Genomic DNA, 14,430 nt, shown 5'->3' on the forward strand with positions numbered 1-14,430 from the left:
GATCTTCCTTCGTGGCCCGGCCACGCCCCCCCTGCTTCTTCCCTTTAAAGCAGGCAGTGCCGGGGATGAGGAAAAAAATGTATTGCCATTGCATAAAGCCACCCCCAATGTCCATGTTGTCCCCACCACACATCCATCCCCTCCCTCAGTGTTGCCTCCTACTTGCCCTGCTAGGAATAAAACAAAAAGCAATACGACACATTCAGCGCTAGATGCTTTTTCAATGCTGGTTATGATTTTAGTTCCACTAGAGGCTCTTTTAATCTGGCACTAACGTGAGAAGAACTCTGGCAGTATTCTCAAATTGCATTCTTTACCACTTCTGTTACGGTCTCTCAGCCTAGAACACCTAGTGAAAACAGAAACACCCATTTTTTCATTAGTTTATTCAATTGTGAAATGGAAGACTTTCATATCTTTCAACTAATAGACTTTCAGTCAATAGGAGACGGCATATAGTGATCTGTTAACTAATGAAATGTCTCAATGAAACAGTAGATTTAGGCTAGATATAAAATGATGCGCTACCTCAGTAAGTTGATTGTTTCCCTATGTTTTCATTAAATGGCAACACTCACAGTCCGACAAACGGGTAAAGGCATCTGTGATTATTAAATTCCCTCTAAAGAGTTTGTTACAAGGCATACAAACTCATGTTAAAAGGGATACCCACAATCATGGTATTATTCTAAGACGCTACTCAAAACAACAAAAGCAATAAACAAGACTTTTCCCAAAGAAAAAGTGCAGACTCAAACCTTCTGCCTGTGGTTTGATTTTCTGGCTTACAATCATGTTAAAGGGCTACCAGAAACTGGCACACAAACGTGGTAAGTGTTACTGCTCTAATTCATGCTCTAGCGGTCTTTTAGCCTTATCGCTAATGAAGAGTAACCTTTATACCAGCAGACTAACTGGCATCTAGACAATGACATATATGTATGCTCATATGTACACAAAACCATGGACAATTTTGTCAGTAAGAATGGGAGTTCCGCACCCCTATCCTGCCAATACGCCTTTGGTTCAGCTATGAATGGGACATCAAAGAAAAGGAGAACATTGTAAACTCACACCTATGTATCCTCAGATCACAGATTGCAATGAGATTTGTGAAGGTTTTTCTTGCAGAGATTGGCAACTGCATCCAAGAAACTGGGCAGATGAGACTAAACTAGCTGGAAATTATTATGATATAATAAATGTAAACAATGTCATAGAATTAGGTGTGACAATCAAATTAAGCGCTTGGCATGAGTATGTCTGAAGACCACAGGTTTAGTGAAATTCCTGAGATGTTTATCTAGGGAACAAATACTACAGTCCAATGTTGGGACTTAACTTGGAGCCAACCAATAACTATAATCTTAACCGGATAAGCTCACAGCATGCCAAAAATAGATGATATCCAAGAAGGACGTGCTAAACAATCCATAAAAAAACTCCATCCCAATTATACTACCGTTCACTTTCTAAAAAGTATCTCTTACAACCTTGAATGACAGTAGGCCATGCAGCAGGCACTAGCAATTCAACAGAACAATGGCTGGTTATGTGTGCACTGTTTTATACAAAGATAATACATTCATCTGCAATATAAAATGCAATGAGAAATAAAATCTTACATTTCTGCTCCATATCTCGAATGTCTTCTGGTCGAATTTTCAGTTTGTCAATATGCTCGTGCAAAACACTGGCCCATTTATGTAAAGATTCCATAATAGTCCATGGTCTAGACATATCTGCCACAAACACAGCAAGTGTTTCCTGCAAAGACTCTGCGTTCACAGCAAACTTCAGAAGCCCTTTATGGTACAAATCCCCATCCAAGATCCATACGTTGCAGCGGGTGTGATCTGTTAATTAAGAAAAGCTTCAATTAGACATCACAAGCGAAAATCGCCTATGAAACAGAAATCTGAGGCTTTTATCAATAATGGTCTGCATCTAAGCAACATGTGGGGGATGTAACTTACAAAGGGTCACTTGTAAGGAATGAATACATTTTATGTAAAAATAGACTTTTTAACTGCAGTGAAGATTAAAGATATAGATAATTCATGTTTGTAAAGAGCGTGCCAGTGCCTCGTGCTTCAAGACTCATGCAGGATACAGAAAAAAAAACAACGGCAAACTGTAATTGTCACAGAAGGGGAGAAAGTTAAAGGCTTTCATGTAGTGATTTGTTCAAATGTTGAAAGGAAAACAGAAGTGCCAAAACAGCACGAGTTGTGGTGTAGGAAGAAACAGGACCCCGGTAAACTAAGCAGGACAACGAGAATGAATAAAGTCATGAAGGATTGAATAAGATATTTGACAAATCAGTGGAGGGATGTAAGGAAGGTACAAAATAAGAGCTGCACGAGCTATGATGAGCAGAATTAAAAAATATTTCGAACAAAGCTTTCTGTAAGACTGAATGTGGACAAAGAGTAATAAAGTTGAGAAAAAGGAGAGCTGATCAATAGACGTTGGTTTCTGAAGTAGAAAACTCCAATATAGGTGTTAAAAGTAGAGAAAACTGTGCTCAGATGAAGTTTTTTGACATCCATGACAATGCATGTTTCAGGAAAATACTAAGTGCCTGATTCAGTTTACTACTTTTTGGTATTCACAAACTACGAGTTTTATTTTACTACTAGCAATGTTATGACTGGCAACACTCGGCACTCGTGGTGGAGCCTCTGCACATTAAAGGATAGGGCAGGCCTATCTTTCTAGGTCCAGAGTTCTCTGCCTTGACTGCACAGTCTCCGAAGTCGCAAAATTACAATTAGTTGGAGGGAAAAAAAAAAAAGAGAAAGAAAACTCGTAGTCTGTGAATATCAAAAATAGTTAATTTACACAAAAGTGTACATTTGGAATATAATTCTAAAAAAGAAAAAAAATGTGTTTATTTTGGGAGGTAGTCCAATCACTGCAATATTCGTTAAACATTTAAGATTCAAGCACAAATATGCAATTAACGTTATAAGTTTAAGTAAAAGAAAAAAACAAATTAAGTAATAGGGACCATTTTAGTTCCCATGAAAGTTCAACAACTACCACCAGTTTAAAAAATAAATAGATTATTCTTCTCACTTGTCCCTGGAAAAGTACATCATCTTTTACTCTGCCGGCAGACAAAGTTGGCTGCCTGAACTGGCAGGTCCACTCCCCAGCCCACGAAATCCACCAGCATCGATCCATCAACACACCTGATTACCATTATGTGTACCCCTAAGGTCACCTGTAAAGCAATCCTCAATCTGATGATACTTCTATTGTGGCTATATGACATCCCACGGCAGGGGTGAGGCAGGGACTGGGGCCTGCTCCTCTGGCCGCAAGTCAGGCCTGCTGCGAGTGCTACTCCCAGACCACCATATTCTAGTTCCAGATTCCTTACCTTAGAATTTCTCCCAGCCTTCAGTCTGGGTCTGGAGATTTTTCTTCGAGCAGTACCATGAAGCGCCGTTAGGGGGTACTGGCTGACTCCATGTCCGTCGTTGGCGTCGTGGTCGCCGGATTTGACATAGCAGGTCACATATAGGCACCACCCCGGCGCACTGATATCAGTTTTATTTCACAACATTCCATGCCAGAAGGACGGAACCATGAAGAACGCTGGCTCTGGTGCAACAGAACTAGGACCCTGAAAGGGAAGTTCCTGTCCCTAGAAATCAGTTTGCAGAGTGGGGAGGACGGGTGGGTCCATCAGGAATCTGCAACTAGAATATGTCTCTGCTAGATTATATGTTCCCAAAAGTAAGTAACTTGTTCCTCTGACAGAGACTTCTAGTTGCAGATTCAGCTTAGAATAGATACCCAAGCAATACCATTCCCAGAGGTGGGTCTACGAACCAAGACCATACTAGACAGTTCTTCAGGACCGAACAACCAAAGTACCCATCCCTACAGACTTGCTAGTCCAGGCAGTAGTGTTTAGTAAACATGTGCAAGGACGCCGAAGTTGCTGCCTGGCAGATGTCCAGTACAGGAACTTCGCTGCTAACGCAGTTGTTGCAGCTGTTGCTCTGGTAAAATGATTGTGCTTTTTAGCCAACGCATAGCACATTTTAATGCAGAGGACAACCCATCTGATGGTTCTTTTCTGCACTACTTGATCTTTCTTCACACCCACAGAGTTGATAATCCACCCGGAACTCTTTAGTACATTCAAGATAGAATGCAAACGCTCTTTTTGTTTCCAGACAGTGGAGTCTCTCCTCTTCCTTCGAAGGATGTGGAGCCGCGTAAAAAGTAGGAAAGCTGACTGATTGGCCTACATTTAAGAGCGTAACCACTTGAGGCAGAAAAGAAGCCCTAATACGAAGCACCACCTTGTTAGGGTGGATGGAGATGAAAGGTGGCTTCGAAGAAAGAACCTGTAGCTCACTCACTCTGCGGGCCGAGGTGATAGCTACAAGGAAGAAAGTTTTCAGAGTAAGCAGACGAAGTGGGCTGTTGCAAACTGGCTCAAAGGGAGCGCACATCAGGTAGGTGAGAACTAAGCTCAAATCCCATTGAGGCATTATGAATGGGTAAGGAGGAAAGAGGTGGGTAAGACCCTTAAGAAATCGTCCAACAATGGGAGAGTTAAACAAGGAGGCTTGGTCAAGCAATGGGAGGAAAGCTGAGATGGCAGACAAATAACCCTTGAGGGTACCCAGAGCAAAGCCTTGCTGGGCCAAAGAAAGAACAAACAAAAGACCTCAGAAAGAGGGGTGGGGGGGGGGGTCAACAGACCTTTCTGTACACCATGCCACAAATTTGTTCCAACGACAGACGTATACCATTTTGGTGGAGGGACTCCTGGCTGCCATGATAATGTTATAGACTTAGGGTAGAAGGTCAAAAGCTGTCAACTGTTACTGCTCAATCTCCACACTAAAAAGGCAGAGACTGGACAGATGTGAGTGGAGAACCGTCCCCTGCTGATGCGACAGAAGCTCCTCCCGAGGGGCAGTGTGATCAGAGGATCGATGGCCATGTTCAGGAGCTCAGGATGTCAGACTCTTTGTGCCCAGTCTGGAGCCACAAGAATGGCTTGAGCCTGGTCAGTCTTGATCTTCTTGAGAACTGTGGGCAGAAGTGATATTGGCAGAAAGGAGACCAGAGTTCCACTTGAGATGAAAAGCGTTGCCAAGCGATTTCTGCCTTGGAAACTCCAAAGTGCAAAACAGCTGACATTGCATGTTCTCTGTGGAGGCGAATAGATCTAACCAATGCTTTCCCCACTGCTGAAAGACCTTACACCACCTCCAGATGGAGAAGCCATTATTGATCAACCAGACCTTGACAGTTAAGTTCGTCCGCTCTGACACTCATAGACCCAGCCAGATGCTGAACCACTAGGGATATGCCCTGATATTCCAGCCATGTCCAGAGGTGGAGAGCCTCCTGACAAATGGTCCACAACTACACCCTGCCCTGCTTGTTGCAGTACCACATGGCAGTGGTGTTGTTCATGAACACCTGTACCACTTTCCCTTTGAGAAAGGGAATGAATGCTTTCAATGTTAGCCTGATCTCCAAAAGGTTGATATGGAGCTCAGGCTCTGCCGGAGACCAGACGCCCCGATCTTTGCCTCTCCCATGTGGCCACCTCATCCCAGGAGTGACGCATCTGTCACTAGAGTCGCATCTGGTTGGGGAAAGGAGAGAGATCTGCCTCTGACCCAATCACGATTCAAAAGCCACCACTGCAGATCCCGCCAGCGAGATCTGGACCATATTGGAGAGACTTCCCTGATGCGTCGCCCATTGGAATTTCAGGTCCCATTGCACAGCCCACATAAGCCACCTGGCATGTGTCACCAGCAGGATGCAGAAGGCCATGAGGTCCAGCAACCTCAGAGTTATTCTCACAAAAATCCAGGATAGAGGCTGAAACATCGGTATCATAGCCTGAATATCCTGGGCTCGCAGTTCGGGAGGATAAGCCCAAAACTGTACTGTGTCAAGAACAGCTCCAATCAAAGGGAGCGTCTGAGAGGGAGTCGGGTGCAACTTTGGCACGTTTATAGTGAACCCCAGCAAATGCAGGAGGTCCGCCATAGTTTGGCGGTGGGAAAGGACAGTCTGAGGCGAGCCCACCTTCAACAGCCAGTCGCGGTAGAGGAAGACAAACCCCTAACCTGCGCAGATGAGCTGCGACCACTGCCATCACTTTGGTGAACACCTGAGGGGAACTGGTAAGACCAAAAGGGAGTACAGTAAATTGAAAATGCTTGTGTTCTACCACAAACCGCAAATAGCATCTGTGGAGAGGCAGGACGGGAATACAGAAATAAGAATCTTGCAAGTCCAGCACTACCATCCAGTCTCCTGGGTCCAGGGCAGATAGGACCTCAGCCAGAGTGAGCATTTTGAACTTCTGCTTCCTGAGGAAGAGATTGAGGGACAGGAGGTCAAGGATACGGCAGTGGCCCTTGTCCTTTTTGGGAACCAGAAAGTAGCGGGAATAACAACCACAACCTACTTCTGGCACAGGGACCCGCTCTATGGGCACTTGGCCAAGAGAGCTGTAACCCCCTTGCAGGGAAGTGCCAGGTGATCCTCTGTCATCCGATCGTAGTATGGTGGCACGGATAGAGGGGTAGTCTTGAAGGGGAGGGAGTAGCCCCTTCGATCTATTTGCAAAACACACCCGTCTGACATGATGGTGTTCTAGCGGAGCAGGCGATGACGAATCCTGCAACTGACTGGTCGCTGGTGGGAAAGCACCACACTGGGAAGGTTTGGAGGCTGCAGCTGGGGGGGGGGGGGGGGGGGGGGGGGGGGCTGGCTAACCACCAGTTCCCTGATCCACACGGACGCTGGATACAATATCCCCAGCCACACACCCGCTAAGCAGTATACGCGCACAGTGGCTGGTGGGGAACAAATGTGGCTGGGCCCCCCTTCCATAGCCACGAAAGGGGCAAAAAGTGTCAAGGGGTGGCAGCCCAGGTCTCCTTAAAGCGCACCTATTCAGAGTCTGCTTTGTTCTTGAAGAGGCGGGTGCCATCAAAGTGCATGTCCATCAGAGTAGATTGGACATCCCCTGAAAAGCTAGATGTCCTTAACCAGGCGTGGCACCACAAGGCCACAGTCGAAGCAACCATTCTGCCCAGAGAAGGTCGTATCCAGCCCACATCAGATTGTGAACTAAGCTGCGTCTCACCCATCAGCAACAGCCTGAAAGGGAATGGCTCGGGTCTCCTCCGAGACCTGTGGGAGCAGGATGTAGCAGTCCAAAAGGCATGCGGTGTTCAAGGACTGCAATGCCAAGGTGGAGGAAGAAAACAGCTTCTTCCCAAGGTAGTACAGCCTCCTGGATTCCCTAGCCAGGGGAGCGGAAGGGAATGCACCATGGGACATTGAGGCTTGGATGATAAAGCTCTCAGGGTAGGGTGTTGCGTCAGGAAAGCCAGGTCATTAGGCACAGGCCTATGGTAGCGTGCTACTGTCTTATTAACAGGAGCCCCTGTGCTGGGTTCGGACCAGGTCCTCAGCAGGACATCCGTGAGGGCTCTGTTAAAGGGCAAAAGGAGTTCTTACGTGAAAGCCCCAGGCTGAAGCACCTCAATCAGGAGATTGGTCCAGACAGCCACCCGAAGGAATCTTGAGGCCCAAGGCCTAGGCTGCTCTTCGCACCAACATGGAGTAAGAAGCCCCCCTCCTCCGTAGCCATGGTAGGGGGAGAAAGCATACCAGCATCAGGGGAGGTATCAAGACCTTTGGCTTCACCCAGGTCCTGAGCCCAGTCCATAGGGTCTTCTAGGCTGGTATTCTAAAGGGTCCAGCGACCCATCCATAGCCTTACCAAAAGTAAAATGGTCAGGATCCAACCGAGGCACCAAGGCCTCAGGGAAGACAAAATAGGATCGATGTTGCCCTTGGTCCCGGACGGCGGTTCGGATCCGGAAGCGGATCCCTGGGTGCCCCTCAGAGCCAAGGCCAAAGCCGCAAGCATGGAACCCGGAGGCGTCCCTGCCAACACCCAGTGCTCAAGGGATCTCCAGCAGAGCCGGACTGCCCAGAGATGAGGCCCATGGCTCGTAAAATTCCTTAAGTTGGGCAGGGGTGGCTTCAGCTCCCGGAAACTCGGGGAAGCGCAGGATCAACACAGAAGTGGACTACGAAAACAGAGGCCTAGACCGAGGACGCTCCTTCTCTCGAGGTGTATTGTCCAAATGATGGGGTGAAGTCCAAGAGCGCTCATGCTTCTTCGACTTCTTCTTGTGCTTACTCGAATGTCCCGACGATTTCAAATGGGGCGAGGAGGAGTGTTGATCGCTCCGTGAGCAGTCTTGGGACGATCCTCTCAACAGAGACCAGAAGCGATGTGGAGCCGGATGCTTGCCCGTGAGCAGCTTTAGGGACCGCTCCCTCAAAGCCTTCTGGATCATGGCCAGACAGTCTGAGCAGGACTTCAGGCTGTGGTCGTGCTCAAAGAACCACAGGGACACAAGGTGCGGATCCGTCACTGACATCATGCAGTGACAGGTGTCGCAGGGCTTGAAGCCGGTCTTCCTTGATGACATCTTGACACACCAGAAGTAAAAAATGTGGCAAAAAGTAAAAAAGCGACTGAAAGGGTACCGATCTCTGGATCTGCTTGTAGGATGATGCGGAAAGAACAGAACTGACGTCAGCATGCCAAAAAGGCGCCTATACACAACCTGTGACATCGAATCCGGCGACCACAACGCTAGTGACGGACGAGTCAACTGATGCCACCCAATGGTGCACAGTGGTTCTACTTGAAGAAAAATTTCTGGATCCAGACTGACGCATGGGGGGAGTTCTAAGGTAGTCTCTATCAGATGACACTGGGCAGATTGGTTTTTGCATTGAGGTGCCCTGGCCACCCATCTGCAGCTGGCGGAGGTGAGCCCGAGCTGCCAGGGGTGGGTTTGGGTCTGTGGTGCAGACTTGCCTGCATGGCAGAGTGAGGAAGCACTGGCTCCTTGAAGGTATTCTCCACTCAGCGTTTCCAGTCTGTGCATGGCTTAGGGGTATGGTGTGGCTTAACGGTGCCCTTCCTAGACCTGGGGTAGCGGTGGGCTCCTGTAGTGCTGTTGCTGGTTAGGGCGACAGCCCTAGGCCACTGCTTGGGGCTCACGGGCCTAGTGCCTTCCTGGGCGCGGTCTGTTATGATCGGGCCCTTGCTAAGGTGGGGGCACGCTGTCTAGTGCTGCCATAGGCCTGAGGGGGTGGTGGCTCTGAGGCCTGTGGCGCTGAGATTTCCCCCCCCCCACTACATCGAAAATGGGTGTAGCACCCCTTTGTACCTCTGCTGCACGGAGGCCATTCCTGTTGACCATACCAATGGTGCCCGGTGCTTACGCTGATATGGTGCGCTGTGGTGATGGGGGCCTTGTCCCTTAGACCCCCCTCAAGAGTGTCTGCTACCCTTAGATGGTGCTGCCTGATGAGACCCCCATTTGGATTTGCCTGCTGTAAGGGCTGAGATTGCGTCTCCTGTGCTGTCCTAAAGTCTCGAGACACTGCGTGTCACAGGTCTTGGGGCTACTTTAGCCAAGGAGAGGGGAAGCCTGGCAAGTGAGGGAAATTTGTGGCCCTAGTCTACTGCAAATTGTTGGATTTCTCATATATTATGGACCACAGTTTTCCTTTAACAGTAGCAGCTGTGCCTTGTTTCTACACTGAGAGTTTCTGCAGATACCTTCACTTGCTACAAACTGCGCAACAGTGCCAATCACTCTCAGGAATGATCTGCGTTTAGTGCCTGGTTTCACTATCCTGTCCTCTTCAGTGAGTCAGAATCTTGATTTACGGGAGCCAGGGACATACTTACTTGCCAGTTCTCCACTTTGCAGACACAGTGTGGCTTTGAGGCCTCGGTTTGGGCAAATCTGATCCTTGGCAGGCTAAGCTAGGCTGTGAGGCCCGTAAAGACTCTCCACTCTAAGTTGTGGAAGCCACTACTATGGGGGCGACCTTGGGTACCCTCTCTGCTAAAGCCGATATGCATGCTCTGCTGCACCAGATAAATACCAGCCTCCAGCTAATAGACTCCAAAACAGATCTGACGGGCCAACTGGAGGCTTCTCTCGTCAAACAGAAGACAAGGGTTACTGATGCTGAGCAGCACCTCCTCACTTCGTTTGAGTTGTAACAAACCACCTTGACCACTGAATTCCAGAAACTGGAGACTGAACTCTTAAATGTAGCTTCCAAGAATCAAGACTTGGAGGCCTGCTTCCGGTAAAATAATCTGAGCCAAGTGGGCATCCTGGAGTCCACCAATACTGGGTGCATGGAATCCTTCATTGAGCAATTACTCTGTAATTTATTTGGTACAGGCTCCTTTTACAAATGTTTTGTTGTGCAACGTGCCCACCGCTCTTTAGGGATGCACCGGGATCTGGTCTGTTTCCACGTACAATCATTACCAGGCTCATCCATTACCAAGGTCATCATACCCTACTTCATAGAGGGACTTCAGGTCTTGAAATTCTCCAACTTTTCTGACTTTTCGGGATATCAAGGCTCTCCTCAGAGAGCACAATGAGTCCTATGCCATGTTGTATCCAGCCAGACTTCACTGCAGGTTGAATGGGAAAACAACCATCTTTACCTCACTAGCAGAAGCTCTTTGCAGCATAAAGTCTGCTCTAGCGACACAAAACAGGTGCTGATGCAACACCCAGTCCTCCACGCCTGGCAGTGACACTTGGCTGTCGGACCTTAAAGGACCAGCTCCTCGAGCCATGTGGGACTCTCCTCTGCTTACCTGCCCCATGGATGCATGACTAATGTTGCCAAGCCTCTTTGTCTATAGATTTCACCAGCTGACCCTTCCTGTTTGTTATTCATATCTTTCTTATTTGGATCTGTGTAATTCATTCCTTCTCAGACTTCTGATCAGTAGCCAACTGCCAGCTCAGCTATGTGCATGTCTGCCACCTTTTATTCTCTCCTTGAAGTGACACTGTTAGAAATAGGGTCTCTAGTCTGAACCCAGAAGTGAGTCCCAAACAAGTAGGGTCTTAACTTCTTCAGTGCCCAGACCACAGCAAAAGCTTCTCTCTCAAATGTGCTCCACTTCTGTTCCCTGGGGGAGTACCCACCTAGTAATGAAGGCTGCAGGCTGGTCTAGGCCTGCTTTGTTTAGCTGTGCTAGAACTGTCCCCACACCCTGCTCTGAAGTGGCAGTCTGCACAACAAATTCCTTGTAGAAGTCTGGTGCCTTCAGCACAGGTGCGGTGCACATGGCTACCTTCAGAGCATGAAAAGTGGTCTGACAAGCCTCCCTCCGGATCACTTCCTTGGGATGCTTCCTAGAAGTCAGCTCCGTGAAGGGAGCAACAATGATGTCATACCCCTTGACAAACCTTCTGTAGTAACCGGCGAGACCTAAGAAGGCTCTCATCTCTGTATGGGTCTTAGGGGGATTGGGGGGTGGGGGGGGTGGGGGAATCTATGAATTTGAGGTTGTAGGGGCGCCACCTGGCCACTCCTAACCTGGTGTACCAGGTAGATAACAGATCCCTGCCTTATTTGGCACTTACCTACTAGCAAGGCCTGCCTTATGCAGGGCCCTCGACACTTCAGAGGTGCTGCAGGTGTTCCTCCCAGCAGGAGCTGAACACTGCAATGTCATCCAGGTAGGCGGCGCTGAAATTCTCTAGTGCAGCTAAAATGTGGTTGACCAACCTCTGAAGGGCAGTAGGGCCATTTTTCCACGCAAAGGGCATGACCCTGAACTGGTAGTGCCCCTCTGCTGTTGAGAATACTGACCTCTCTTTGGCCCCATTGGTCAAGGCAATCTGCTAGTACCAAGACATTAAGTCAAACGTACAGAGGAACTTAGCAGTTCCTTGTCGATCCATGAGTACATCGGCTCGGGGTGCACATCAGTCTTAGTGACGGCATTGAGTCCATGGTAGTCCACGCAGAACCTCAGTTCAGGAATGGCACTGGGGGCAGCAGCTTTAGGAACCAAGACCACTGGGCTGGAACAAGGACTGCTGGAGAACTATCACCCCAAATGCTAGTATCTTGGAAACCTATCCTTGATACTGGCTCAAACCTTGCCAGTCACCCTGTAGCTCTTATGCTTCACAGGTGGACTGTCCACAGTGACCACATCATGTGTACACAAACGAGTGACCCCCGGGGTCAAGGAAAACAGAAAGGCAAACTGTCCCAGAAACTGGTGACGGTCTCTCTGCTGTTCCAGAGTCAGTGTTGGGGAGAGGTTCACACCCTCCAGAGATCCATTTTTGTCCGGGGCAGACAGGAGGTCAGGAATAAGTTCACTCTCCTCCTCCATCCCATTATCTGTTGCCAAGAGCATGGTCAGGTTAGAGCTATCAGAATGTGGTTTGAAGCAGTTAACATGTAGGAGCATCAAAGGGTTTCTGGGAGTCTGCAAGTTCACCAGATATGTTATTCCTGCCCTCTACCACCTCAAAGGCCCAGTCCACAGCACGAGGCTCCAGTGGGGCCATTGCCCACACCAACTCAATCAGAGTGGCATTCTGGTCGTACCACGATTTCATGTCCTCCTGGTTGGCTTCTAGGTTCGCCTGAGCCAATTTTCTGAAGCAGGTAGTCTGGTTCCTAAAGCCCAGCACATAGCTAAATATGTCCTGGGGGGGCCTACTGGGAGCTTTCTTCTAGCTTTCCTTCACCAGACTAGGAGGTCCTCTCACAGGGTGCCCATAAAGCAGCTCAAAGGGGCTAAAACAAGTCCCTTCTGTGGTACCTCCCTGTATGCAAAGAGAAGGCATGGCAAGAGGACGTCCCACTTACAACTCATGGGTTCCAACAGACCCATAATCATGCCTTTAAGGGTGCAGTTAAACCTTTCAACCAACCCATTTCCTTGGGGGTGGTAAGGAGTGGTGAACTTGTAGGTTACCACACACTCCTTCCACAGAGACTTCATAGAGGTAGATATGAAGTTAGTACCCTGGTCAGATACCACGTCCTTAGGTAACATCATGCAGGTAAATATCCCCATCAATGCCCAGCCCACCAAAGGCCTGTCCCTGATCTCAGAGGGATGGCCTCCGGGTAATGGGTGGCATGGTCCACCAAGACCAGTATAAACCTGTTGCTCATGTCCATCTTGGGGTCCAGAGGCCCACAATGTGAATTCCCACCTGCTCATAAGGGGTGCTAACAACAGGGAATGGTTGGAGAGGAGCCTTGCATCTCCCCCCACTCTTGCCACTTGCCTGGCAAGTCTGGCAAGACCTATAATAGGTGTCAGAGTGCCAGCGCACTTGGGGCCAGTAAAAGTGGGTGACAGTCTTCTCAAATGTTTTCTGCTTGTCCAAATGTCCTATCAAAGGCACATCATGGGCCAGCCCCAGTACGAAGGTTCTGAATCACTCTGGTGCCACCAGCACACGGGCTGCCCCAGGCTCAGCAACCTGGGGCTCACTATACAGGAGGCCATCCTCCCAGTAAATCCAGTGTGATCCAGACTCCTTGCCAGATGCCGGGTCTGTGCCTTTCCCTGCAGACCTTCAAGAGAAGGGCATGACATCTGCGCCTCACAGAATTCCTCACTGGTGGGAACTTCTTCCTGCTGCCAAAGGGTGCACTCTGGTACCTCCCTCAGTCCAGCCATTTACTCCCCTGTAAGCTCCGGGGTGTCCCCCTCATGTTCAGCTTCCTCCCAGACGGTGGGAACTGCTGGGGTGGGTTTCTTGCAACCCTTCCTCTTCCTGGCAGGCACCTGGGCCACTCTTTCAAGCTCCAGGACCTCCTGATCACCCTGACTTGCTGCCACAGACCGGGTGGTCACACATGTACACCCAGGCAGACCAAGCATCTCCAAGTGAGACCGGCGTGCCACCTCACTTGAAGGGGAATTCTCCAGTTCATTACCTAGCAGACAATCAACAGACATGGTTGAACTCTCAGCTACCCTCAAGGAACCTGAGACCCCCCCCCCCCCCAGCCCAATTCAAAGGGAATCTGCACCACCTGACACAGGCGCTCTGAGTTGTCTACAGCAACTACTTGATGAAGCACACTGGAAACCACTTGCTCTTCAGACACCAAGCGATACCTGACAAACGTCACACTGGCTCCACTGTCTCTCAGAGCCTCCACTCTCTATATATTGATGATCACCCACTGCCTGTACTTCTTAGTGTTCTCAGGCATGAGGGTCCTGTGGACCGTCTCACTGTCCCCCAGAGAGACAAGAGTCACCTCAGTTAGTCCCCACCCTTCTCCAGGAACCAACTCCTCCTCAAGCACTACACTGGCCAAACCCTGTGACTGTGCATCAGTGGTGCCGGTGCCCACTTGGGATATGTAGGATCCCCAGTCCTAAAACCCTCCTGATTACATGCATATAACTTACGGGACCCTTCTCTGCAGGCTTCCCTGTAGAGATCCATGGCTCCTTCTCACGTGGGGGATGGGACTGCTTATCATGTGAACTGTGTTGGGGTACCCCTGTTTACCCTTACC

At 49.0% G+C, this 14,430-nt stretch overlaps 1 protein-coding gene across 2 annotated transcripts in view; it reads right to left on the bottom strand.

Moving 5' to 3' along the window:
- Positions 1–14,430, bottom strand: part of DYNC1LI2 (dynein cytoplasmic 1 light intermediate chain 2) — a 306,588-nt gene that overhangs the window by 251,664 nt on the left and 40,494 nt on the right. For both annotated transcript variants that reach the window (XM_069217186.1, XM_069217187.1), the window contains exon 4: positions 1,626–1,856. In XM_069217186.1, the coding sequence (XP_069073287.1) occupies positions 1,626–1,856 (231 nt within the window). The remainder of the gene's footprint in view (positions 1–1,625; positions 1,857–14,430) is intronic.

This window comes from Pleurodeles waltl, chromosome 12 (genome assembly GCF_031143425.1).
Source record: "Pleurodeles waltl isolate 20211129_DDA chromosome 12, aPleWal1.hap1.20221129, whole genome shotgun sequence".
In the NCBI taxonomy this organism is placed as follows: Eukaryota; Metazoa; Chordata; class Amphibia; order Caudata; family Salamandridae; genus Pleurodeles; species Pleurodeles waltl.